Below are 27,850 nucleotides of genomic sequence, written 5' to 3'. Positions count from 1 at the left end.
TCTTTTCTTTTGATGTAGGTCATGACTGTTCAATACGTTTATGGAACCTAGAAAGTAAGACATGTATCCAAGAGTTCACAGCTCATCGGAAAAAGTTTGAAGAATCAATTCATGATGTAGCTTTCCACCCATCCAAATGCTATATAGCCAGTGCTGGAGCTGATGCACTGGCTAAAGTCTTTGTATGACAGAATGCATCCTCTTCACCTTCTAGCTCTTTATAAATAATCGACTGCACAAAAGAGATACAAGAGACCAGGGCAAGAATCAACTCCTTTTGCCCTTTTGTTCTGCTGAAGGAGCACAGAGAACATTTGTTAAAGTATAGTTTTGCAATTCGTATACTGTTTTCTAAAACTAAGGTTTGTTCAGTTTGCTGCAAGCTCAGCTGAATCTGTGAGCCTGAAACTGTTTCAAATTTTTCCCAAAGTAGGAATTTTTATTTCTAAAGTTGTTCTAATTCGCTAGGCAGGCCTGAGCGAACATAGGTTTAGCTTGTCCCCTATTGAGTAAATGGGGCACACTATAAAGGATAATTAAAAACCTTGATGGCTGGGAATGAGTAGAGGAAAAGCTGAAATTTAGTCCTAGTTCTCCCCTGAGAAATCTTGTTAAACACATTAGGTAGTCAAAACATTAATCTTTACCATATCTGCTGAACTAATCTCTGTATGCATAATGACCAGGCAGTGTTAAAATGAGTTTTTAATTTAGCTCTCCTTTCAGCTGGTCACATAAAGCACCTGGCAAAGCATTTTACCTATTAGGGAAGAAAAAAGAAATGCAATAATATGTTAAATATATTATTATTCAGAAATGCTAAACATTCAGTTTGTAAGCAGATATCTATATTGTATTACATTTTTGAAAGTGCATTTGGTACCATTCTAAAGTTTAACTATCAGAAACACTCAACATAATGAAGAATAGTTGATAGACTCTGCTTTTACTAAAGGATTTAACTTAATTCAGGTGTAAGATTCTGTTTATTTTTAAGGGCAAGCAGGGCATATCTTTATAATAATTTCTATTAATTTTAAAATTCACTTTATTCATATGATATTTATAGTATCAGAGTGATTATTTCATATTGATAAAATCTTAACTTTTCAGTGGTTGAAGAGATTGTAGTCATTTGCAAGTACTCATTCCTCAAAACCCACATAACCACATCTCGGATGATCTTTATACTTTCCTTTTGTCTCTCACAGTCAAATGATCTGATACCTACCAAAAAATAGTTCATAATTATGTTTTAACAGTGCAAGGGGTATGGTTAATCTCAGTCAGCTGCTTTTACAAACATACTAAATAAAGCAAATGTTTTATACTCCAGAAGTCCTCTATTAGCATCTCCAATAAGAAGAACCTCTTGAAAAGCTGGATGGAAGAGTTCAGTGTATAATATTGGATAAATAGTTTTCTCTCTCTCTTCCCCTCCCTACCCCTCATCCATTGTTTAATTTAAAACATGGCACGTTTTCATGGGCAGTGAGTCAGTGTCGTTTCTGGGGAAAACCACGTCATAAAGGAGTAGGGTTCCCTGAGCCCCTTGCCTCTGACCAACATGTGTTCTGTCGGCTCTTGGGATGCCCATGACCCTGCTCCCTGACCCTGGGGCACAGACGTCGTCCCTGCAGCTCTCCCCTCTCCTCGCACTCTCTTGTTTGCTCAGAATGTCAGAGACCAATCTAGAAATTGGAAATAAGTTACTAATGTCCAACTTTTCGGCAAAATGTATATATAATAGGCTTTCAGACTTTAAAAAAAAATACATGTCCATAAATATTTTAACTTTTTAGTACAATTCCTACATTCCTATCCCCACATATTCCATTGTCATAGCAATTTCACTTCTAATGATATGTACTTCTTGAAGAATTATTCTGGCATTGATGTGGATGATAATTGACAATTTTTCTTTAAAATTTCTGCTTGTCTGCTTCTAGAATTCTTCAGTATACAGGCAAAGTATCTTTAAAGTGAAGGACCTGTGCTAAATTTGCTTGGTTGTTATACAAATATGCTTTAATATTTTGACACCGATACCTTGTCCTTTCATCTGTGCTTTGGTTAACACTGGGCTCAAGGGACTCTTTTCTGTAATCAGATGAATTGACCTGGACATGAGCTACCACACCGTAGCCGAGCTCCATACCGGGTGAATGTTTATATTCCCAGGCACATACGGCATTCCACATTGTGTCTGGTAAATTCCTCCTTTGGTTCTTCACAGAGTAAAGTAACGGTGTTGCTAGCCTAACATTTGTAGAAGGATACTGGAAAATTCTAGCTGGGTGCCCACCCTTGGCATGTTTATGATGGACAACTGCAAAGTTATTGTTCTACCAGTTATTGCTTTAATTACCTTCTAAGGTAATTAAAGGTCTTCAGTACCACCTTTATTTATGTCACTGAAATTCTCAAAGCCAAGACTGTCTCTTCACCTACATTTTATACCTCATGGTTGAAATTTTTCTGGTAGTGAGTGAAAAACAACCAAGAGATATGTAGACCATAGTGCAAGTGATGGACCTGTTGAAGGTTCCTTAGGAAGCCAGTGCTGTGCCTCTGGAGACTGTACATAGAAACAGAGATTCTTCTCTACTAGCGCTGTGTGAGAGCAGCCTAGCAGTGAGCCAAAGCTGCCTTCCAGTCTGATAGAAGCATATACACGTGTCTGATTTTTCCCTCAGCCTATTGAAAAGGCGAGCAAAATTCACAAAATGAAAAAAAACCCCATGATTTGAACAGTCATTGAAATGCTTTCATAGGGCTTGGTTTGTAAATATTTTGGATGAAATGTATTGGAATAGTATGAAAATCAAGAGATGTGGGTTCCTGCCTTATTTTCATATGCCGTGGTACATCTCTGGGAGCTCACAGCACCCTTCTCAAAACTCAGCTGTCATATGGAGCTCATTTGCTACTCGGACCATAGATTGATATTTAACATAAGTGGTATAATGACCTTCAGTATTTTTCTATTGAACAGGTTTATCAATTTTTGCCATTAAATAGATAATTCGTTATGCAAGTATTTAGATTTTATAATCATTTTAGTTATGACTAAAAAGGGAGAAATTGAGCTGCATCACTGATAATGAACTTTGTGAGAAATTTTTTGTTTAGCTGACTTTCATTCCTTCAGTATTGTTATAAATTTCTGTTGGAGAGGATGAAGATTTATTTGAAAATGTCTAAAATGTATGTAAATTTTATAAATATATATTATATATATTGTAAGAATATATATAATATATATAGGCTATATATATATATATATATAAAACCATAGGTGCATTTTACTGTTTTGTATTTTCATTTTTGGAGGTAGTGTACACAGCAGGTAATGAGGAGTGTGATGGGTGTTGTGCTGTTTGCTTCTGCAGTATAATATACAGAGTTCCAAATGTTTAAATGACTGTAAATACGATATTCATTATAGGCTAGCATGCTTGTTTTAAAGACTGTCATTCTAGTTTATTAAAATCTGAATGTAAGAAAACTTGGCTATTTAAATGTGAATTGAAAAATATTTCAATCTCAGTACTGAACTGTTTCCATCAAACATTCAGGATTTTTAACAAAAACAGGTATCATCAAGAAGGCAATAGCTAGAGAGAGAGGTGCCTTTTAAAAAAAACACAAATGCAGCCTTACAGTGAGGATGAGGACTGAGTTTGGGGGGGAGGGGGAGAGAGAGCGAGGACAACTGTGTGTGTGGAATGTGTGTGTGTGTGCATGCCCCGATCTGTGAAGGTCCCGATTTGTGACCGTAATGTCTTTTTAATGTATCTGCTCAGCTTCTAGGACTTCAGGGGACATTTCATGCGCTGTCTTTGTGCTCTTCTGAGCGCCATTTATACTTTCCAAGAATTCTGAATGTGAATTCCTAAATATTTTAATAGTGAAGAAAATAACTCTTTATTTCATTATAGTCAAGTTCAGGTAAAAGGGGAAATTATTGGCTCACCAAAATTATGGGGTCTCATTCATGTTGGATAAGTAAATGTAATTTTTAAAAACTCATTTTTTTTTTTAGTATTTCATATATTTCCCCCTTATACAAGATCATGTCATGAAATTCTTATGTAATGGACATTCAACTAGTAAAAATTATTTTTAGATAAACACCAGAACTAGTTAAAATTCCACCTAAGAATAGTATTTAAATGGCATCTTTCATATCTACCTCTTTGTCATTGCTGCCATTTTAACGAAAGCAAACCTTTATGACATCTGGAATGATGGTTGGATGCAATTTAAAAATCTATGTTGGTGCTTTTCTCAGGCTTTGTCATTTTAAGTTATATTGAACTAAGATGTCACAAATCAGATTGAAAGACGTACAATTAATTTTGATTTTCTTTGGAAAGAACTGCTTAAAATTTATCATTAATACTGATAGTTAAGATAGTTAATCTCTGATTAGTATATATGTCTGTGTGATGTTTTCAACCAAGAGCCAAACTGTTAATGAATTTATATGGAAAAAGAGCTCTAAGTATAATTTTCTTCAGCTTACTTTACTCTTTGGAAACTATTTCAAGGCAATTAAGTACATAATCATTAGTTGTATTTACTTAGCAGTTGCCTCCATTACTGTTACTTGTTTAGTTATTTATATAATTGCAGACCTTTAAGTGTTTGACACTGGGACTCAGGTTGTACAAAAATAGTTGTTGGCAGAAATTATATGTATATTTTTGTGAAGTGTATCAGTTCCCAAAGTTCATTTTAGGGGATGGTCCAGAAGACTAACAGCTGTGTTTAGAAACAGAAGATAGGTCATTGGTAAATGATTGAAATAATTTTTACCTTTGCCACTGAAGGCTTTTTAATTGGCCGTATTCGTTATCCAACTGGGTCTCCATGTCACTATAAGGAACAGAAGGTTGACAAACTATTTAACAGATTGCATCAGGGTTTTTTTTTTTTTTCATTATTCTTAAAACAAATATTAGGCCAATCAGAGATCCTAGATCCCACTTACTTATTCTAGCAGCATTCCTGAAGTAGTGCTTAGGGGTCAGAATTTCCTGGATCTTTGCTGATCAAGCTTTAGATTTGATTTAACTGGGACCACATGTTTGTCATCCCTCTGATGCAAATTAGAAAGTTCATTTTAATTTAGGTTAACTGTAATGTCTGCCTGGGTTTTTAACAGGCTGTGAACCAGTGAGTGCCTTGTTTATGTAGAATGATTTTTTCTGGTTGTATATTAGCTCCTTTCTGAAAATGTCTCCAAGAATGGTATTTTAGTTGACTTGGAGAGAGGGCTGCTTAACTTGGTGTTACCAGCGAGCAGAAAGTCTTCAGTGTGTCGCATTCCTCCCTCCCTCCCCTTTTCTTGTTTGGCTGAAGTTTGCCTTTTGTGAGAAACAAATACAACCCCTCTTCTCCACACGGTTTTCCAATCCCCATGAAGAGTTATCCCTTACGCTCATCCCAACTGTATGGTCTAGTAACTGTTTTTAGGAGGAACCACTTATTTGTAGTCCTGAAACCTATCGGTTATTTTATGTGTTCTCGACTTCAGTTTACTAGAGCTGACCTCAGGGCATCATCAGTTCAGATTCCTATATAACTCCTTTTTTCCACATGCTACCCCCTCCCCCCGCCCAAACTGGTGAACCCTGGGCCAGATTGTTTGATCTTCAGGTATTTTAAATATCAGTTATAATATCAATTAATGTAAATTAATCCAAATGCTAATCTTTGTGGTGCAAGAAGTTTCTTTTGTAAATTCAGGGTATGGATAAGCTAATTAAGATATCCTTTTTTTGGTGGCTCTACGTGTATTACTTGTTTTTAAATAAAGTGTACAAATATAGATAATGTGCTATAGGTGTCTCATGAATTGAAATATTTGTCAGATTTGGAATCTAACATATTTGCAGTTAAAAATACTTTTAATGCAACCTGATTTTGTTATTTTGGGTGCTGCTAGAGGGGTACAGAGAAATAAAAGGGTGTTAGACAAAGTAGCTGTGAATCCAAAATAATGAACCATACTTAACTATTAATTGTAAGAACAGTGGAGGAGTTTATCATGATAGAGAGTTTGGACCTTTGGAAGGCCAGTGAAGTGAAAAATACCCCTTAAGATTGGATCAACGATACTTTCAGGGACACGGGCTTATTTTTTTCAAGTGTTCAGTTATATAATTTTTAAAAATTATACACGCATGTATATAAATATAATTTTTTTCTTTATTTGGCTACTTAACAGACAAGCATTAGCCCTTTCCTTTCCCTTGCTCCTTCAGATCAACATTATGTTTTCAAAGGCTTCCCTGCCCCAAACTCTGTTCCAATCTGGAGTCACAATACTGTATGGAATCTAAATGATACCCCTTCTGGTGCCCTTGAAACCTACCCAGTGTTCTTCGATGTTTTGAATGCTGCTGTAGCAATAAGTATTATACCTTTGGTGTATACATATTTGTCAGTAGTGTCAGAAATGTCCCTTTTGTTCCTTTTAATGAGAACTGAGACATACTTGTCTAGAGCTATTTTAGACTACTGTAGCTCAGAAGGTCAATAGGACTCCCAAGTTTTTCATGGGCTGGTGGACCCCTGGGGTCAGCCCAGGTTCAGGGTGGTATTCTGACTTGGATTGGGTTTCCCAATACAGCCACTGAGGTTTTGAGGGGTTCTGCAATTGTCATGGCACTTAGGGTGTACTCCAGGAAACCTGGGAGTCGGCAGCGCTGTCTAACCCAACACCACCACTGTGGAGTACCCTACATGACTACGACTTGTTATTTCTTAGTTACCAATGCATGGGACACTCTGGTTCTAGGAGGAGCACCGATATACGGCTCTGAAAAAAACTGAATTATTATTTTCTGGAACACAAATTTTAATTTAGTGTATTTTTCCTACTTTGAAAACCAAACAGTCCAAAATCCACTAAACAAAAAAAAAAATGACTCACTTCAAATTTCACTTAGTTCCTGCCAACCCTTAACCCCTGTGTTAGTCCTAGTTGTTATTAGACCAAAGGTAATGGTGGTTTGGTCAGAGTTGAAGACGGATCTGATTATCTGGGTAAACAGTATCAGCGATATACTGCTAATTGGAAGGGATTATTTCATAGGAAATTCTCCTGTCCTTGGTGACTCAGCCATTCACCTTACATGAAGACTGGTCCAGATGCCTAACTCTACATTACTTTCCCTATGTGCCTCTTTAAAGAGATAATTAATCCAGTGATGTAAAGGAAAGCCCACAGGAAAACATCTGTTAAATAGCACTTGGAGTACTAGAGTTAGTATTTATTAATTCATGTGCCAAAGTTTTTCATGCCCTTGTAAGATCCAGTGCGTATACCAGGTTCCCAATCTATAACCTCAAACCAAAGATATTTTTGAATTACCTCATGTAATAGCATCAAATTAAGGGTAATGGTAAGGACACCCACAAATGAGAGTCCCGTACTGAAAAATGTTAATTAAAAGCTTCATAGAGAACAAAATTTAATGTTAAGCATGAGTTATAAAAATGTTCATGATGTATATAAAATGTGCTGCAATATTGAAGTATATTAACATTTAATTACTTCTTTATGGGAGTGGCACCAGGGCAGAAATTTTTCATGAACAAGATTAATTTACCTTAGAGCAAAAGAAATTTCATCAGAAAGTTTACTTTGGGTGCCGGCTAACTTGGGCAGGGGTGTGGGGAAAGAAGTACCACACTGAGAAGGAAAGGCCCACCACCCAGTGTCTCCCTTTCTCTCTGAATGGGTTGGAAAGCCTGACCTCTGAGGTCTTTTTGACCTCTAAAAGTGAGTGATTCCAATTCTGACTTGTCATTGCTTCCTGTTATCTAAAGGATTTTAGGAAATAATCGGAATTCTCTTGAAGCCCCCTGGTCAAGTGTCAGACAACACAGCTTTGATCACACTTTAGGAAGCTATATTGACATAGGCCCAGGAAGGCCACGCCACCTGCATGTCAGAATGAAGACTAGCCGTGTTAGAAACATCCACATGTGATGTCCGTGATGGTCGCATGAAAAGATGGGAGAGTCCTTTCTATTGGATCAGTTCTGTTTTGAATGACTTTGAGTGCTTTTAAAAGCATTTAAAACAGATGTTTACATCTTTTTCTACAGAGTTGAACCTACATATTTCAGAATATCCTGTTGATGGAGTAATTTCACTCAAGGTATATTTAAGAAGAAATTCAATGATCTCACATATCTTTTGACCGTCATTGATCAATAACACTCCTGTATGCACGCGCCCAATACCCAACTGCTATGTAGGGACGCTTTTCTATACGGTAAATGTCTCAGCGTTTTGCTGACAGGAAAAGCGATAGTCCTGTGTGTGGCTTGCAGGTAAACATGGAACCTTATGCATTTGGTCCATTAAAATGAATGGAACGTTAAGATACTAACAATGCTAATAATAGTGTCCCCCTCAGAGCTAACAACATTAAGGTTAAGTTCAACCTATTTGCCATGCATGGATTTTAAAAGTGTGCAGGTACAACCAAAGTACCCTTTAACAATTTACTTAAGTGAAAGCTTTGTTCTTTGATGAAATAGCACTTGTTCAGTTTCATTGTCTCGTGGTCGGAGAAACCAGGCTTTCTCCCAATTCTAAAACGTTCAGACTTGAGCTTACTCCTTTCAAAGAGTCCTATGAACAAGCAAGACCATAAGCTCCCGTTTCTCATTGCTGTAGGATACCTAGGAACACACGTCTTAATTTTTCCAATGAAAAAAAACAATAAAGCTGGCGAGCATACTTTTTTTTTCCTTTAAAACCTTGCTTTCTGGAGGCAGAAATGATTTCACTTTTGAACTTGAGGATTGTATGCAGATCCAGGCAGATTTGTGTCGTGAATGTAAACACAAAAGTTTTATTTTGTTTGATTTTTTAGAAATTATTTTGAGTACAAAAATTGGCAAGGAAGATAAAAATTTATTTCATATTATCTTTTAAAATATTGAATTTTTTTAAGGTATGGGTAGCCCATAATGTGATGGGTTTTATTCAGAATGCCTTGATTCTACCCTATCCTCAGCTCAGATTTTACATATTAAGTACTGCTCATTTGTCAACTAACAAAATGAAACAGTTCATGGTTATTTGCTTTAGTCTCTATAATCTGCTTGAGGCAGGGACCAGAGTGTTGTGTTGTTTTTTTCTTTTTAATTAAATATATATTCCCCTTAGCACCTCTCCTGGTGCCTTACCATATAGGAAGTACTCAGTGAATATTTGTTGGTTGAGTAATCAGAGAATACATTTCCAAAATATACAGTTCCTCAAAGACCAAAAAACCCCCAAACCCTGCCAGTCCCTAGACACTCTCAAATGTGTTTAAATCTGTAGAACTGAGTCTAAGATTGAGGTCTGTCTGTACCTTAAAGTGAGGAGGGATTTGGACTCACCTGGAGGTAGCAACAGTGCCCAGGGCAATGCCCCCCTTGTGCCTGCCTTGGAGCAAAGCATATCGGGGACAGGAGTTGTCCCCAAGCCACGGAGGAAGGAAGCTCCTCCAGTAGAAGCTTGTCAAGAAAGGCATTCCCCTGGGGAGCTTGCTTTGGAGTTGAGGAATCTGGGGCAAAATCTCTCAGAATGTTCTCAGGGCTGCTGGTCATCTTGAAGATTTGATGGTAATTATCTTAATGTCTGTTAACTCACCTAGGAGTACGTTCAGTGTTGTCTTGGTTTGCGGCTACACTTCAGCAGGGCCCAGGTGGCTTGTGGCCTTGAGCTGAACAGCTTAACTGCTTCAGGAGCAAAATAATCAAGTTAGAGTAGATAATTCTATTTCACAATCAAATGCCTTTTAAAATCTTAATAGAATCATCAACAGAGTAGTGAATCAACAGAATGAAATAGTCAACTAAATAAATCTCAGAATATTAAATCTATAGCATGTAAAATTATATCTCTTTTTTTTAAAAACTCAAATATGATTCTTCTAAAATCAACACAGCACATAGCAAAGAACAGGATTTTGGCCCAGACAGAGGACATTTATTGTGACATTGTAGACAAGCTTACTCTTCCGAGTTGATCCTTGTCTATGGAATGGGGATTATAGATCTACCTAATTAGATTGGTTTGAGGTAACAGAAATAAAACACCTGATAAAATCAGGCAGTAATAAGCATCCAGCAAATAATTTATTCACTCCCTGAATTCAGACTTCTTAACCATGTGATTCTGTCACACTCCCGATAGCTTCTAGAATATCAAGTTTTTAAGAGAAATAAGGTTTAAATGAACATGGAGAGTAGTCCTGAAGACATTATACACAAAGCATTGCTTTCCTCAAATATCTGAGTGCCTGTTTTGTGCCAGACAGTTCTTGGTGCTGGTGTCAGCAGTGAACAAAATTCTTTACCGGATGCAGTTTCCATTCCTGTGGGCAGGGGAACAACACGTAATATAAATAAAATATATAGAATATTAGTGGTAAGTGCTGAGGAAAAATGAAGCGTGAGAGGGAGATGATTTTATGTTTTTCAGATTATAAAAATGATGCAAATTAAGAGAACTGTAATACAATTAAAAGACCACAAAAGCAATAAATGGAATAATAAAGGGCACGATGCAGAGCTAATAACCCACTGCCCCATTTCACCCCACTTCCCTTGTAGTAGCCCAATGTTATGTCTGCTGCTGTTCGTAGTAATACAGATACACATACTACATGCGGGGCTGGGGTTTTGTCTTCTACCCATAATCTGCAACTTGCTTTTAAATTTTTATGTGTATTATGAGTACCTTATAAGTCTACATATATACATAGCTTCATTTTGAATTTCGTAATATACACAATTTTATAAATAAAGGGTGGGGATTTTTTTTGGTGGGTCAGTTTGCTTTAGATAAGTTGGGTTATACATATTCTCTGCATCTTTTCTCATCCAACAATATGTTACGAAAACCCCTCCAAGTCTATCTCATAGCTCGTACTGCATTCTTTTTAATGCTGTATACTACTCTGTGTTGGTAACTTAAACTTCCATTATCAGTGGGCTTTTACTTTGTTACCAGATTTTTTCCAATGATGGCAGTTTTGTCTGCGGACATACTCACAACCATGGTGGTTTAAAAAGTCCCTGGGGAAGGATTGCTGGGTTGAGGGATGTGTAGATTTGAAGTTTTTAACACATGTTGACAGACTGTTTCCCAAAAAGTTAGGGACAATTTATGTCCTTCAGTAAGTGTATAAAAATAGTCTTTACCATTTATACCCACCAGCAGTAGCTATTGTATTTTTTTGTTTGTTTGTTTAAAGCCTCTTAATCGGTATAGTGATTCCTCAGTGTTATTTTATTTGTATTTTCCTGACCACTGAAAATCTGGACATTTTTTCCTATGTTCTTTGGTCATTTGAATTTCACTCACAATTAAATTACTATTGTATTAGTGTTCTATTGCTGCATAACAAATTACCACAAACTTAGCAGCTTAAAACAAAATTCATGTTTCCTCGTAGTTCTTGTGGGTTAGAGCTTCACGCAGGCTTGATTGGGCTCCCTGGTGCCCAGCAAGGCTGAAGTGAAGGTGTGTGCCAGGTGGGACTCTTAACCGAAGGTCCTGAAGAAGAATTCACTTCCAAGTTTATTTTGTTGGCAGAATTTGATTTCTTGCAAGTCTAGAGTGCAGGGCAGTTGTAGGACAGAGATCTCTGTTTCCTTGCTGGCTGTTCACCAGGCATTGTCCTCAGCTCCTGAAGGTCACTTTCTAGTCCTTGCAGGTGGTCACTTCCATCATCAAAGTTATCAAGGATTCATTAGACCCTTGTTGTGCTCACCCCTCTGTATTCTCTTATGCTACCACCAAGAGAAAACTCTCTGCTTTTAAAGAGCTCATGTGACTAGGGTAGGCCCACCTAGATAATTTCTGTATGTTAAGGTAAACTGGTTAGCAATCTTAACCACATCTGCCAAGTCTCTGTACTCTGTAAATGTAACATTGTCAAGGGAGTAATCCAGTGGCAAAAGATCTTGGGAGTCAGATTCTGCCTACCACAAATATTTATATTCTTGCTTCTGCCTTTACATTTATTTTTATTTTTATTCATACTTTTGTCCATGTTTATATTGTGTTTGGCTTTTTCATTTAACTAGTTTGTAGGAGCTTTTCGTATAGTACATAGAGACTTTCTACTCTTGGTTGTGAACATTTTTTCTAACTGTTGTAAGTTGCCTGTTGACCGCATTAATCAGTATGTTTTCCATAGAAAACTTAGCCATTTGGATTTTACTCTTAAGGGGAATTGCATATTTATATTTGTATTCACATTTAAAGTTTTTACTTTTTCATTCGTTTTTTTACTTTATTAACATTTTCATATTTGCAATCTTTTAAAAAATTGTAAGTGCTCTTTGTATATTGTATATAAACTCTTTTAATTTGCAAATTTTCCCCAAATCTATAATTTGTTAACCATATTTATAATTCCTTTTCCCATATAAAACTTTATATTAGTATACAGTCAAGTATGTTATATTATTTTGCAATATATGGACATTTGTGAATATATAAAAATTTCAAAGTATTCTATATTGATTAAGGTCTTCAGCCCCAGGTGGCACATATAATCTAGAATAGCTTCTGCATTTTATTTTTGGTGTTTGCCGTTGGTGACATTCACACTTGTCTTTACTCCGTTTGGAATTTGTTTTTGTATTGAATACAAGAGATGGATCCCACTGTACTTTCTTCTAAGTGGTTTGCCAGTTGTTTCCTCACTCTTTAGTAATAAACTCTCTTTTCCCAACGAACTGAAATGCCAAGTTTGTCATATATTAAATTTTTGTATATAATGGGATGTTTCAATATACCTTTCTGTTTCACTTTCAGTTCTCTTTACATATGGCAATATCATATGAATTCAATTACAGTGACTTACAATGTTTGTATACAGTGACTATAAAATGGCAAGGTAAAGCTTTTTCTCTCCCACACTCCTGCCTACTGCTTTTTTTTTTTACTACCTTTCTTTGCTATTCTCATGCATTTGAAGTTTGTAATCATTTTACCCAATTAGGGGTTGAGATTGCATGAAATTTACAGATTACCTTTGGGGAATTTGACACATGATATTGTCTTCTAAGAACTAAGAAAATCATACCACTCTCTGTTTGCTCAGATCTTGTCTGCATCTTCAGTAAGTATTGAGCATTTTTTTCATTTATGCCCTGCATCTTTTTTATTAAATGTATTCTTGTTTCTTAGCTTTTTGGTCATTATTGTGAATGGATTTTAAAACCCATTTCCATTTCTAAGAGCTTATTATAAATAAAAAGCCTATTTTTTTCTGTGTACTTATCTTGAATACAACGAATTTATTAATATACTTTCTAGATTTTTCTTGTTAATTCCAGACTTTCCCTGGTAATGTAATGATGGCTCTCACAAAAATATTTGAACTTTTCCCCAATGTGTGACAGATCCTTTTCTAGAATCTCTGTTGTCTAAAACTCTATTATAGTGTTGAGTGAAAATGGTGATAGGTATTTCTGTTGTTGATTTTAGTTGAAATAGTTCAAGTATTTAGTTCTTTAGAATATTTGTGTTGCTATTCAGTGAAGAATATTATTAAATAAGTTATTTTCTATTTTACCAATAGATTTCATTAGAAACAGCTGCAGAATTGTCAGCATCTTTTGGTATGGTCATATATTATGCTTCTTTAATCTGTTGACTAGCTAGATTGTGTGTGGGGTTGCTGACGTTGAACCACTCTTGTGTCCTTGGAATAAAACCTACTTGGTCATAATGTGTTATTCTTTTCTTATAAATCAGTATTGCAGTTGCTGATCTTTTATTTAGAACTTTAGCTTGCATATTCATAAGAGATACAGATTTCCTTAGTGGACTATCTTAGTAGGTATAAGAAATTATGAAGGTCAGCAAAATGTGGAAGTAATCAGAAGTCTCACACAGTCCTGGTAAGAATGTAAATTTATTCAAACATGTAGGAAAACCATTGGGCAAGAACTACCCAAGTGAAATATTCACATCATGGAATCTAATAATTCTGCTTCTAAGCATACATCCAATAAAAGGCAGACATATGTTCATCAAAAGATATGTTCTGGAATATTTATAGCAACAATATTATCAATACCCTTAAACCAGAAACTACCTAAATATCCATCAACTGTTCAATGAGTAAATACATTTTTGTGCATTCATACAATGGACTACTTTAAAGCAGTGAGAATGAACAGTTTATAACTACATGCAACATATGAATGAATCTCAGAAACATTATGTTGAGCCTAAAAAGCCAGGTATAAAAGAATGCTGTATGCTTTTCTTTAAATAAAGGACAAAACAGGCAAAATTAATCTCCACTAACTATGCTGTATGATCATAAATGGTGAACAGTTCAAACAAAAAAAAATACTCATTTTTCACACTCAATTCCCTATGGCATGTTGAGAAACTCAAGGTGGATCAAGAATTTCCTCAGAATCCCCCCTGAGGATTCCTGGATCAGTGGCTGAGGAGGTAGGTACGTTACTCAGCTTCTCCACTTCCCTTACCTTTGGAAAGGAAGGACGTCAATTCTTTTCTCCCCTTTCCTCAAATCTCATTGTCTTACCAAAACTTTTCTCTTTTTCCTGTCATTTGGGAAGTTTGCAAAGTATTTGGCTCATGATGTAGTCAGTAGACAGTTTCTCACTAATTTAAAAACTCTTCCAATTTAAAAAAGCAAGAAAACAACCCAAAGCAAGAAACATTAATAAATTTAAGATGACCCCCAAAAACACATACGATGGAACTAGTAAATGATGACATTTAAGTGTTGTTATAACTGCAATGATATCCCAGAAAACAATGAAATGACATCTTTAAATACTGAAAAGAAAAAAAATATTTTGTCAACTTGCAATTCTTTTTATTAAATATATATTTTTTAGATTTTATTTATTTTTAGAGAGAGGGGAAGGAAGGAAGAAGGGGGGGGGAACATCGATGTTCAAGAAAAACATTGATCTGTTGCCTTGTGCATACCCCCAACTGGAAACCCAGCCTGCAACCCAGGCATGTTCCCTGACTGGGAATTGAACTGGTGACTTTTTGGTTCACAGGCTGGCACTCAATCCAGTGAGCCACACCAGCCAGGCCATCAACTTGTAATTCTACACCCAGTAGAAATACTTTTCAAAAATAAAGGTAAAGACATGCAAGATACCTGATATATTACAGAAAGTTTTCCAGGCATCAGGAATTGATACAAGGTGGAATTGATATCAGCTAGTAATAGAAAAAAGATTATTTTAAAATCACCTTAAATGATAATGAATAGTTTAAAGCAAAAACATATACAGAAGTTTATAAAACAAATGTATAAGTAAAACATGACAAAATTACAAAGAGTAAATAGAATTATACTGTTCTTGTAGTACATGTGAAGTAGTGTAGTATTCAATATAGATTGATAAGTTACAGATGTATACTATTGAACTTAGAGCAGCCACTTAAAAAAAATAACTAATAAGCCAACAAAGAATGCAAAATAGAAGAGCAATGAAATATCCAATTCAAAAGAAGACAAAAACGGAAAAAGGACAAATAACAGATATGGCAAACAGAAAACAAATATCAAGATGATAATATTAAACCCAACCATGTAAGAGATCACATAAAACATAAATGTCTAAATACCAAAGGCGAGATTGAAAGATTAGGCACAAACACCTGAGACCTTACCTACGTGAAATACTGTACACAGGAAAGTCACTTTAAATATAAAGACTCAAATACATTAAAAGTTGGCACCCTGCAATTCTGCTTTTTCCCAAAACTAAAATCACCTTTGAAAGGGAAGAGATTTCAGAACTTCGATGGATTCAGGAAAATAAGACGGGGCAGCTGATGGAGACTGGAACTGTGTGAGGTCCCAAGGCCCTGCTTTGAAGGGGACTGAGGCGTCATTGTCCTATGTACAGTGTTTCTTGTATCTTCTTCAACAAATGTCTCTTTTTTAAAGAGTAAAAGTACAGAAAAAGACGTCATCCAAAAGTAAGCTTCAAGTGACTATGTTAATATTGGACAACATAGATCTCAGAGAAAAGATTACCACTAGGAATAAAGAAGTTCATTTAATAATGGGCGTCAATTTATCAAGAGGACACAACAACCCTAAAAGTTTAAGCATCTAATAACAGAGCTTCAAGTAAATGGAACAAAAACTGATAGAATGAAGGGGGAAATAGGCAAGATTACAATGACAGCTGGGAATTTCAATACTCCTCTCTCAATAATTGGTAGGAGAAGCAAACAAAGTCAGGGTGTAGAAGACTTAGGTAACGCTATCAGCCAACTTGACCTAATTCACATTTATAGAACATTGCACCCAATGACAGCAGAATATACTTTTTTTTCATGTGCCAAGAACATTTATGAAGATAGACCATATTCTAGGTCATAAAACAAGTCTCAATAATTTAAAAGGATTCAAATAATAGAAAATATGTTCACTGACTAGTGAAATTAAATTAGAAGCCAATAAGAGAAAGATGTCTGGAAAATTCCCAAGTATTTGGAAACTAAATAGCACTTCTAAATAATCAATGAGTCAAAGGAAAATGAAAAAGTATTTTGATTGGCGAGGATGTAGAGCAACAGTAATGTTCATTGCTGGTGGGAATGCAAGTGCTACAGCCACTCTGGAAGACAGTTTGGCAGTTTCTTAGAAAACTAAACCTACTCTTAGCACGCAATCCAGCAATCATGCTCCTTGGTATTTATACAACTGAGTTGAAAGCTTATAACCACACAAAAACCTGCACAAGGGTGTTTATAGAAGCTTTATTCATAACTTCCAACACTTGGAAGCAACCAAGATGTTCTTCCGTAAGCAAACAGATAAATAAACTGGGGCACATCCAGTCAATGTAACATTATTCAGCACTGAAAAGAAATGTGTCATGAAGAGGCATGGTGGAAACTCAAATGCAATTTGAAAAGGCTGCGTATTGTGTGATTCTAACTAGATTCCATTCCGGAAACTATGGAGCCGGTAAAAAGATCAGTGGTTTCCAGGGACTGGTAGGGAGGGAGGGATGAATAGGTAGAGTAAAGAGGAATTTGAGAGCAGTGAAACTATTTGTGTGATACTATAATGGTGGATACACGTCATTATACATTTGTCCAAGCCTGCAGAATGTATGGGTGAACACAAAGGTAAATCCTACTGAAAACGATGGGCTTTGGGTAATAACGATGTGTCAATGTATGTTTATCAATTGTAATAAATGGACCACCCTGGTGTCGAATGTTGATCATGGGGGATGCTGGGAGAGGACAGAGGATATATGGGAAATCACTTATTCCTTCTGCTCAGTTTTGCTGTGAATGCAAAACCTCTCTAAAAATAAGGTCTGTTACAAAATACTAGTGGGAAATTATTTTGAACTGAAGCAAGTGAAAACACAACATACCTGAATTTGTGGGGTGCAACTAAAGAATGCTTAGAGAAATTTATAGCACCAAACTGCTGTAGGAGAAAAGAAGGAAGCACTCAATTCAGTGACCTCAGCTTTCACATTAAGAAACTAGACCAAGAAGAATAAAGGAAACCCCAAGGAAGCAAACAAAAGAGAATGCAAAAGTAAGAGCAGAAATCAAAATGTAAAACAAAAAAAAACCCCAGTGAAAATACAGGCTGTTTTGTTCTTGTTTGTTTTTTGTTTGTTTTGTTTTGAGAAGATGAGTAACATGAGGCTATTCTGGCAGGTTCTCCAGACAAGCTCCTGCCTGAACAGGTCTAGGAGGGGTCTTGCCACACCTCCTCACACCCAGGGAGAATGACAGTATAAGTCTCTGGGTAATGAGAAATACTACTTTTCTGCATATGGTAGCTGATCTAATTCCAAAATCAAGTGAGGCCTGATGCATTCTTCAGTGAGGAAAAGCACAGGATTTCTTTGTTCTTTCTAGGAAAGTTGTTCTTCCCTAGCCATTTCAGAAGTTTCTATATATACTTGAGAGTTCTAAAACAGTATTTCTGGAAGTAATTCTATATCTCTGACTTCACTTTTTAGACAGCCTTCTTTCATGTTTACTCCATGTGATTCAGAATTTATAAAGTCGAACCTTCTTCCTAGCTTCACTTAATTTTGTTCCAGGGCTTCTTAGCTTATCGGCTTTCTGTTGTCTTCTACACCTTACACAACTGTTGTTTTCACCAAAATATTAGTGCATGATTTTGTTGCATTTACTTAAATCAGATTGCATTTATTTAAGTAATTTTTTTCTGAGACAGACGTGGGTTTAAACTTGCCATACATCAGCTGTTTGACCGTGGGGCAAGTTACTTAACCTCTCCAAGTCTCGATTTCTCCCTCTAAAAATGGTGTCTTCTCCTCTGTCATCCCAATTAAGCCCCCCAAAGACAGTGCCAGACACACAAAAGCCCCTCGGGAGGCCAGTTTCTCCACTCCCTTCTTCCTCATCCCACTCCTGCAAACCTAGGCAGCTGCTGACAGTGCCGAGATCACAGTGGCAAACTTCACTGCGGAGAAGCCTGGACTCAGGCACCAAAAGCAACACTACAAAGACCTCTTGGTTTAGAAACATTCATAACTTGAATATTTCCAGGTGATTTATTTAGAAACCTTTAAAAAGGAGTCAAATGAAAGTAAAACTAATTTTCTCCAGTCCTAATTTTTTTCTAGAAAATAGATTTAAGTAAATTTATAGGTAATGCCATATTCATGAGGAAAAACTAAGAAAGCTCTCTTTTAATTCCCCAAGTGTGCTTTTCAAGATGCAGCCTTGCTCCTAAACCACAGAGGTGGGTAAATACCAACTGGGAGAACTGGCATTACCTGCCTTCCCCTGCTTTGACAGACATTACTCATTGATTTTAGCATTTCTGTGAGGGCCTTGGCCTCAGAATCTTTCTTCATAAAGTTCTTCAGACAGTCACTATTAGCTGATCTGCTGGCAAAACGTATCCACCATCCCAGCCTCAAAGGCTTTCAGGGCAGCACTGGGGTGAAGGCAGTGTGATTAATCGTGAGCATTCATAGATCTGAAGGGAATTCTTTTTTCTGCACTTTGTTCTGCAGTAAGAAAAAGTTCTCCAGTCACTGGCAGACCACTTGTAGCTGGGGGAGGGTACTGGGCTAGGACTTGGATGGTTGTGAATGTGCATTCAGAAACCTCTTGGGAGACACTGTTGTGGCAGGGACGACTTCCCAGGGCATCCAGAACAAACTGCTGACAAGTGGCCGGACCTTCTGTATGCAACAGGGGTTGCTGCCATGCTCAGGTGGGCTTGCCTCTGTGCAACAGAGTTGGCAGGTAAGGACAAAACAGATCCAAGTGGATTAAGTCAGCTCCCTTGTCCTACAGGACAATGCCAAGCAAAAGGGGCCAGATGACAGGCAACATGAGAGGTGGGGCAACAATTCTAAAGGATGGTGAATTCACATCATAGGCAGCAGGTGAACCCAAAGGAAGGGCCAGAAGGAAAGTCCTAGGCATCATTGAAACTATGGAGGCTGAAAAGAATGTTTCATGAGGCTATTCTGACATGAGGCTATTCAGAGGCCTTGTGACAGCTCCTCTGAAACTGTCTACATTGCTTTGTCCTTTGGATGATCTTGGGGCATTCGAACAAGACTGGCCATACTGCTCCTGAGCCTTGTCCATGTGGCCTCTATGATGCCTGTGAAACTCCAGAAGGAATGTATCTACTAAGAAGGACTCCTCATGGGTACCTGAGCTCAAATTCATAATTAGCATCCTGCAGCCATTGCTGACAGAGGCCTCTCACACCCTCTACATTTCAGAGGAAAGCCACAGACAGCTGTCAGCCTCTGGGACTGTCCACTGGCCTTCTGAGTCAACCCTTCTAAGGGAGTTCCTGGCATCCTCTTTTAACCAATGGGCTGACACCTGCCCCTTCTAATAAGAACTGTTTAGAGACTTGGGTTTATAAATTATATCCTGAGAACCCTGAAACACCAATCCAAAAGAACCTATGCACCCCAATATTCATAGCAGCACAATTTACAATAGCCAAGTGTTGGAAGCAACCTAGGTGCCCATCAGTAAACGAATGGATCAAAAACCTATGGTACATTCACACAATGGAATTCTATGCAGCAGAAAAAAGAAGGAGCTCCTACCCTTTGCGACAGTATGGATGAAACTGGAAAGCATTATGTTAAGTACAATAAGCCAGGCGGTGAAAGACAAATATTATATGATGATCTCACCTTTAACAGGAACTTAAATAACAAAACAAACAAACAAGCAAAATATAACCAAAGACACTGAAATAGAGAACAGACTGACAGTGACCAGAGCAGAGAGGGGAGGGAATTTCAGGGGAAAAGGGGAAGGGTTTACAGGAACAAGTGTAAAGGACACAGGACAAAAACTAGGGGGCGAGGTGGAAGTGGTAAGGAGGTGGGGAGGACTGGGGGGATGGGCTGGGATGGGAGTAAAAGACAGAAAACTGTACCTGAACAACAATTAAAAAAAAAACAAAAAACTGTTTAGCTGTAGTTTCTTTCACACCTTACGAATCAGAGTGGCTCCAGAAGGACCAATCAGAATGCACGATTATGACCAGTTAGAACTTTGCGATTTGGACCAATCAGAATTGTGTGATTAGGGATTCTTATTTACATAAAAACGGACCAATCAGGAACCAGGGCGCGGACTTTATAAAAAGCTGCCTCCCCTTTACCTCAGCGGAGCACACTTCCACTGTTCACTAGAGGCTGTATCCTCCGGCTCTCAAACTTCCCCTGAGCCAAGTCTCCGCTTTTTCCGGGCCTTAGATCGGGGGCTATTGTTGACAAGCCACCACAGCAGCCACCACATTATGCTCTGTGGGAGGAAGCAGATACCAGAAAGGTTTTTACCTTGGAGCCTGGAGTTGGAGACTGCCCCTGACAGACCTGAACTGGCTTTTCCTCAAGGTGATTATCCCGAATATTCCAGAGCAACTTGTATGTACAATACTTAGTAGTTGTGAATGTTCAGAGTCCCTTGAAAGCAAAACCAATCCATTAACCAAATGCCTTCTCTTTCAAATAGAAAGGTTGCGGGGAGTTCCACATGGGAACTCCTTCCGTTTCACCCCTGAGACATCCAAAGGCAACCAAGCACTTCAAAGTAACTTCCCAAGATCTTGGATTCCATGCTGCAGAGGAGAAAAGAGGGAGAAGAAGATAGGCCCCCAAAAGCGTGGCGCTGAAAATGTGGGGTCTGGAGGAAGGAAGAGGGAAGCAGCTGAGGGCGAAGTAGCGGGTGACTCACAGGTGAAAAGAGAGGAGAAAGCCAGCAAGGAGGCTGTTGTGTACTCAACAGGGCACTAAAGCTTTAGTCAGCAGACCCAGGTCACGGCCCACCTGCAGCGTGACCTTGGCCAACAATGTGACCTTGGCCAACTCCTTCACCTCTCTGAGTCTCACTGCCCTCATTTGGAAAGCGGAATACTAATTGAGGACGTAATGAGCTGTGCAAATGTGTTCACCCCATAGCCCACTCCCAATTATGATTGTCATTCAAGACCAATCTCTCTCAAATGAAGTGTGGAAGAATGGTTTTGAAGGACACATTTATTTCCCAGTATAAATTTCATGTGTCTTCAATGACACGGTGAAAGTAAAGCTGCAGCACAGTTCATGGCACATGGGGACTTTGTAACTGATGTCTACGATTGGTTTTACTCTTGTCCCCAGAATGTCTCTAGGCCTCCCCAGCCTGAGGGCGCAAGCAAAGTCATATGAACAAGAATTAGTTACGCAGTGGTATTGGCTTGTCCTCATTGGCATAGTGCAGGACCAAGTATTTTGGGGTGGAGGTCTCTGAGGGATGTCCCAGATCTGCCCATGAACAAGCCTGCAGTCCTGCAAGGAAAGACTTGGTTGCCCAGGTGGACAACTCCCCCCCACCCCCCGCCTCCACACCCCGAGGCTGCCGTGGCTCCACCAGTATTTTGTTTCCAGAGACCTTTGCTCACTGTCCAGGATTAGAACTACTCCAGCATGAAAGGGTTGATTTTTCTACTTCAGGAGAATGCCCCCTCTGTGGGTGTTCCAGGCCTTTCATTTAGGTCATAGGAGCTGGAAAGATCCCCTGAGTTTCCACACTAGAGTTGTGCCCCAATTCAAAGACAGTATTCTCTTAGGAGAAAACCAAATTACACCACTACTTTGCCCTTCAGAAAACTTCATCTGCTCATTTATTTTGCTTGGTGTGTATCTTAGGCAGTCATTACCACAGCGGTTTGTACGCTTCGACTTGTCCCCGTTCCCTCTTGGGCTTTAAAATGCCACGCAACTTCCCTATTGAGATTGGAAAGAAATTCCCTTTCACTATGATTGCAGGGAGAACTTGTAGAGAATTAAGATAATTGAAAAAAATCAGTATCATAATATCAAGATGCAGGTTTACTGATGCCTTGGGGGGTGTCAGACCAACAATAATTAAAATGATTTTGGGTCTTCTTTTGGTGTTTACCTAGTTTCCATGGCTCCCAGACCCCCCCGGGTTTCTGTGCCCTGGGCAGTCATGTAAAGGCTCTTTGTTGAGAACCCAGATTCCAATTTGCCATTAACCTGAATACACCCTGCTCACCTCAATGAAGTGTGAAACTAGAGGAATCACAGAAAGGAGCTATTCAGCTGGAATTGTGTTTTTTATAAGAAAGCCCCAGCTGCCAAGCCAAGTATAGCATTTGCTTACTTGGGCAGCTTGTTTGCTGCAGGCCCAGTTTGTGTAAGAGGGATGGCAGGAATAAAGTTAAGCTCAGTATTTTTCAATTTTTCAAACAGGATATTTAAAAAAAAGAAAGAAGGGGAAGAAAGGAGAAAGAAAGAAAAGAAAAAGTTTGCATTGAAATTGTGGTATTTCCACCTTATTTGTTTTCTATGTGGGTGGTTATCAAAATAGTACATTTAGGCTTTCGTACCAAAAACAGAAGTGGATCCCAGAGTTAGCACCTAAGCCTCCCTGACAGGCTTCACAGTTTTCAATGGCTAATGGCCTATAAACAAGTAACATCTTGTAGCCATTGAGGCCAAGAGAACTGAAAGGGAGTCTGAGAGACAGCCATTGGTTTTCTTGGGTAAAGCTTCTAAGCAAAACAGAGGAGGGCTATTATTTAAAGCCTGCATTTGGTTTTCCATACTCAGGTGCTTGTGGGTGTGCATCTGTCAGCATTCAAGACAACTTGATGCTTCAAGAAATTTCAAAAAGTTACTAATTGCAAGGTGGTCATATAAAATGATGTGGTTTGTTGATAGCCCTGTGGAAAGAGGCTGCACCGTGGGGTCAGTCCTTACTGGGTGGGGTCTCACTCTTCCCTCTGCAGGGGTCCTCAACAATTTCCTGGTGGAGATCATTGTGGAGAGTAGCAGGAGAGGGTTAGCTGATTCTCTTGTGTCTCTGACCTTGGAGTTCAAGAGTTACTCCTGTTTCCACCCAACAATTTCCCCTTTACTTGGGCTACTGTGGATTGAGTTTCTGTTACTTGCAACCAAGAGAGCTTTAACCAACACAGCATCCCATGGCCTGGCCCCTGCCTCTCTCTCCTGATTCACTTCCTGACTCCCCTGCCTTGAGTCGCAAGCTGTCATCCTGTCTGTGTGTCACCCTGTATTCGTGCCTCCTTGCCTTTGTTCCCTTGATCCCCTCTGCTGGGACTTCTCCATTTTTCTTCATCTGGCTAAAACAGACAAAAGCTGGCCCAGGAAGGCTTCCCAAGTTTGCCTGTCTCCTGTCACATGATAGTCAGATGTTATCGATTTGTGTGTGTCTCTCCCATACCAGCCTCTAAAGCTCCTTGGGCAGGGACTGGTCTTATTACCCTAGTGCTTGCCCCAATGCCTGGCACATGATAAGTGCTTAAAACATGTTTGTTCAATAAAACTCATGAAGGTAAACTAAGAATGGGATTGTTATTTCTGTAGGAAAAATGAGAGAAGGTGAGGAACAGAGTTACCCTTTGGATAGATACTTGAAGATTCTGTTTCTGAAAACAGTGATTGTAACACACAGTTCTGAAACTTAGGAGGACGTTTGAAAGAGTCGTGCAGTCTGGATGGAATTAGACCCTCTCTTTCTCTTGCCGTCATACTCCATTTCCCTCTTCCTGAAACGTCTCTACCTCCCATTCTACCAGTGCCACTGTATTAGGGGGTTGGCACTGTCAGATGACTTAGGCATAGTCAGAACTAGACTTAGTATTCTGTGTCCCTGATGACATGTATAGATTGGGTCCCCTAATGAGAAGGGACTAAAACGTTCACTAGAAAATAGGTGGGTTAAGATTCTGTATCCAGACAGCCTATGTCTACCTGAGCAGGTCAGGGAGGGCTCCGGAGAGGAAGTGGCACTTGGATTGAGACGTGAAGGCTGAGTAGGAGTTTAACAAGGGGATGAGAAGCCCAATGTGTTCAGGGAGCGACAGGGACTACAGACTATACATTAAAATCACTCATCCTAAGTGAGGGAAAGGTGGTTGTCCAGGCGATCAAGAGAAGTGATGGGGGAAGTGCATTTTGCACTGGACATTTAATAGACTCTGTATATTTAGTAGATCCTGAGAATACACTTTGCAGAATTACGCATGTATTTTAAGTTGTCACACTTACTAGAAAACCCCCTCTTCGACCACTTTGGTTACTACATATGCCACCATTTTAAGGAGCGAAGTGGTTAAGTATGTTGACTCCGGAGTTGGATTGCCTCTGTTTAATTCCCAGATCTGCCTCTCCCATCTCTATGACCTTGGGCAAGTTACTTGACATCTCCAGGCTTCAGCTGCATGATCTGTGAAATGCAAATAATAATAGTACCTCTCTCAGCAAATCATAGAGATGAGTTAATACACGTGAAGTGCTTAGAACAATACCCAGCGTGCAGCAAACTCTCGCCGTTAGGCACTATTACGGTTTGATTTCTCATGAGGTGGTTTGCAATCGCCAGTCATGCACTTTGTGCATAATCCCATAATACTAATTATACGGTTTTAATCGTTCATCTGTGTGTGGTTTCCCACTGAACTGTGAATCCCTCAAAGGCTTCACAGCTGTGAATAAATGTCTCTTTCCGAAGTAACTGGATTCGTGCTTTCAGGTATATTTCCTACTTACCACATTTCTGTGTTGGTAATCTAAGGGGAGAACTTTACTTAAGGTTGTGACTGGAAAATAACATCATTATTTGGAAACTCCTCCTTGAGGCTGAAAAACCCTTGGATTCAGAAGCCTTGTTTTCTTTAGAAAGCCATGCCAGTCCCCCAAGAAAGCCTGCTTCATGGGGCTTTTGTCCCGTTCAAAGGGGTTTAAAGAGACCGAAGAAACAAGAAATACCTGAACCTTGCCATTGTGGCTGAAAATTCTTAGCAGAGACTTGTTGCAAAATTTTTTAGCAAAGAAACCTGCTTCAAAGAGCCCTAACTCCTGAGAGGTGAAACAGTTGAGTAGAGTTTAGGCATTATACGCACCCAGAGAAGCTGGACCGATGCTCCTTGTCTGCTCCTTTTGGTTGACTTGGAGGGGAGAGGGCATGGAAGTGCTTTTCTGCTCACACCAGAGAATGAGAGTTACCTTAAGAGATTGGCTCCGAGTCTGCAGGACCCAGAGAGCTCTGCAGAGGCTGGCCCAGAGCCCGTGAGTGTGCCGAACTAGGTGTGCGTGCAGGATAGGGATGGGGGAGAGAGTAGGGGTGTTCAAACCTTGTAAGACAGTCAACTGAGTCAGTAGGTTGGAAGACATCTGAATTCTGGTTCTGTCCCTTCGTATCTGCACAACCACTTTTTGCCATTGGAGGGTTTGACATAAATTGTCTCTAAGTTTATATTTCTAGTGTAAGATTTCAGTGCCTCCCCGGCAGTGTTAGGCACAGTTAGGCTGAGCAAGGCGGCATTTATATCCAACCCTTCCATGTCACCCATCACCACTAGGACCTTTATCTCCAAACAGCTCTGTGCAAATCCTGACCTGACCCAGCCCCACCCCCACCCCAGATTTCTCATCATGTCTTGGGGAGCTGCTCTCTGTTGTTAGCGAACTCCCAGATGCCTCAACCCTTTCTTGCCCCAGCTTACCTGAAACCTGGTTGTCTTCTGCCACTTCCTGAATAGAGTCTGCTTGTGCTCTCTCACCCCACAGATTTCAGGCCTGGAATGGGGACAGGTCTGCTCTTTGTCCCTTTGCTTTTCCAAACACCCTTTCTTCCTCCCTCAAAGCACCCTGCTCTCTTGAAGGTCTGGCCTCAGCCCTCTACCCCTGTCACCGCAGCCCTGTCCCCACCTCATGGTCACCTTCTCTGCTGAGCATACCAGAGCTTGGCTCCCTATTTCTCTCTCTATCCTGACTCCTGTCACCATCTTTGGTGACTTGAACATCCCCATAGACAATTCTGATGACACCACAGCCTCTGAGCATCAGCCCACTTCATTTCTGATCCTGTTTCCTCCACATGCAAACATTTATTGATGACATAGAGACAATGGGTCCATCTGAGGAGGTTCCATTTATCTTCAGAATTATAATTTCATTTATTTTAGAAGGGAAAGGAGGGGGAAAAAGAGAGAGAAATATCGATGTGCAATTGGTTGCCTCTCACACCCCCCCAACTGGGAAAATGGCCCACAACCCAGGCATGAGCCCTGACTGGGAATCGAACTGGCAACCTTTTGGTTTCCAGGCCAGCAGTCAATCCACTGAGCCACACTAGCCAGGGCAAAATTTTATAATTTCTGTAACTAAGGGTGACTATATAATTTATTTCCCAAACTGGGACAGTTTTTTGAATTAAAGAGGATACCAGAATAATTAAAAATGTATTATTTTGTTGGAAGCAACCTAGGTGCCAATCAGTAAATGAATGGATCAAAAAACTATGGTACATTTACACAATGGAATTCTATGTAGCAGAAAGAAAGAAGGAGCTCCTACCCTTTGTGACAGCATGGATGGCACTGGAAAGCATTATGCTAAGGGAAATAAGCCAGGCAGTGAAAGACAAATACCATATGATCTCACCTTTAACAGGAACCTAAACAACAAAACAAACAAACAAGTAAACTATAACCAAAGACACTGAAATAGAGAACAGGCTGACAGTGACCAGAGGGGAGAGGGGAAGGAATTGCAGGGGAAAAGGGGAAGGGTTTGCAGGAACAAATATAAAAGACACATGGACAAAAACTAGGGGTGGTGGAAATGGGAGGGAGGTGGGGAGGGTTGGGGTGGGGGTGGCCGGAATGGGAGTAAAAGACAGAAAACTGTACTTGAACAATTAAATTTTTAAAAATGTATTATTTTTGGAAATATTTACTTATTGATGACAACATGATTTTTATACTAAGGCCTCTATAAAATAAGTATATTCCAAAACTATTATCTAAAAGAAAATTTTTCTTAAAAAAATTAACTTACTTGTGCATGTACATTAAATTGACATTGAAAAAAACTTTATATTGATTATCTACACATTTAAAAATATAGGCAAAATAATTCCTCTAAGTACTTAATTAGTTTCTTAGCTGAATTGGTTGCTAGTAGTGTGTCACTGGTGTCTTCACAAAGAATTTCCTTTTTGAAAATAGTTTTATATTTTGAAGTTTTTGAACATATTTGTTTGCAATTGCCTTTAAAGTTAAATTTATGGTTAATAAATTTGAAATTGCTGACACCTTTAATTGATTCTTCTCTGTAGCCCATGTTGTAAATTGACAATATACTGCTCTCCAGGTACTGGGAGATTTGTTACACTTTATGCAAATTCTACTAAGTGGATGATAAATTTAATTGAAAAATTTTTGCATAAATCTTTTGTCCCAGGTATTTATACAGGTGCTATCTTTTTGCCTCC

The 27,850-nt window shown here is 38.9% G+C and overlaps 1 protein-coding gene across 3 annotated transcripts in view; it reads left to right on the top strand.

The window, feature by feature from the left end:
• Nucleotides 1-11,534, top strand: part of STRN (striatin) — a 100,737-nt gene extending 89,203 nt beyond the window's left edge. For all 3 annotated transcript variants that reach the window (XM_036027854.1, XM_028514383.2, XM_028514384.2), the window contains one exon: nt 19-11,534. In XM_036027854.1, the coding sequence (XP_035883747.1) occupies nt 19-188 (170 nt within the window). In that variant the 3' untranslated portion in view covers nt 189-11,534. The remainder of the gene's footprint in view (nt 1-18) is intronic.
• Nucleotides 11,535-27,850: the final 16,316 nt, after the last annotated feature.

The sequence above is a fragment of the Phyllostomus discolor genome, chromosome 6 (genome assembly GCF_004126475.2).
Source record: "Phyllostomus discolor isolate MPI-MPIP mPhyDis1 chromosome 6, mPhyDis1.pri.v3, whole genome shotgun sequence".
Taxonomy (NCBI): Eukaryota; Metazoa; Chordata; class Mammalia; order Chiroptera; family Phyllostomidae; genus Phyllostomus; species Phyllostomus discolor.
Note: the sequence above shows the minus strand (reverse complement) of the source record. Positions and strands in the feature narration are given on the sequence as shown.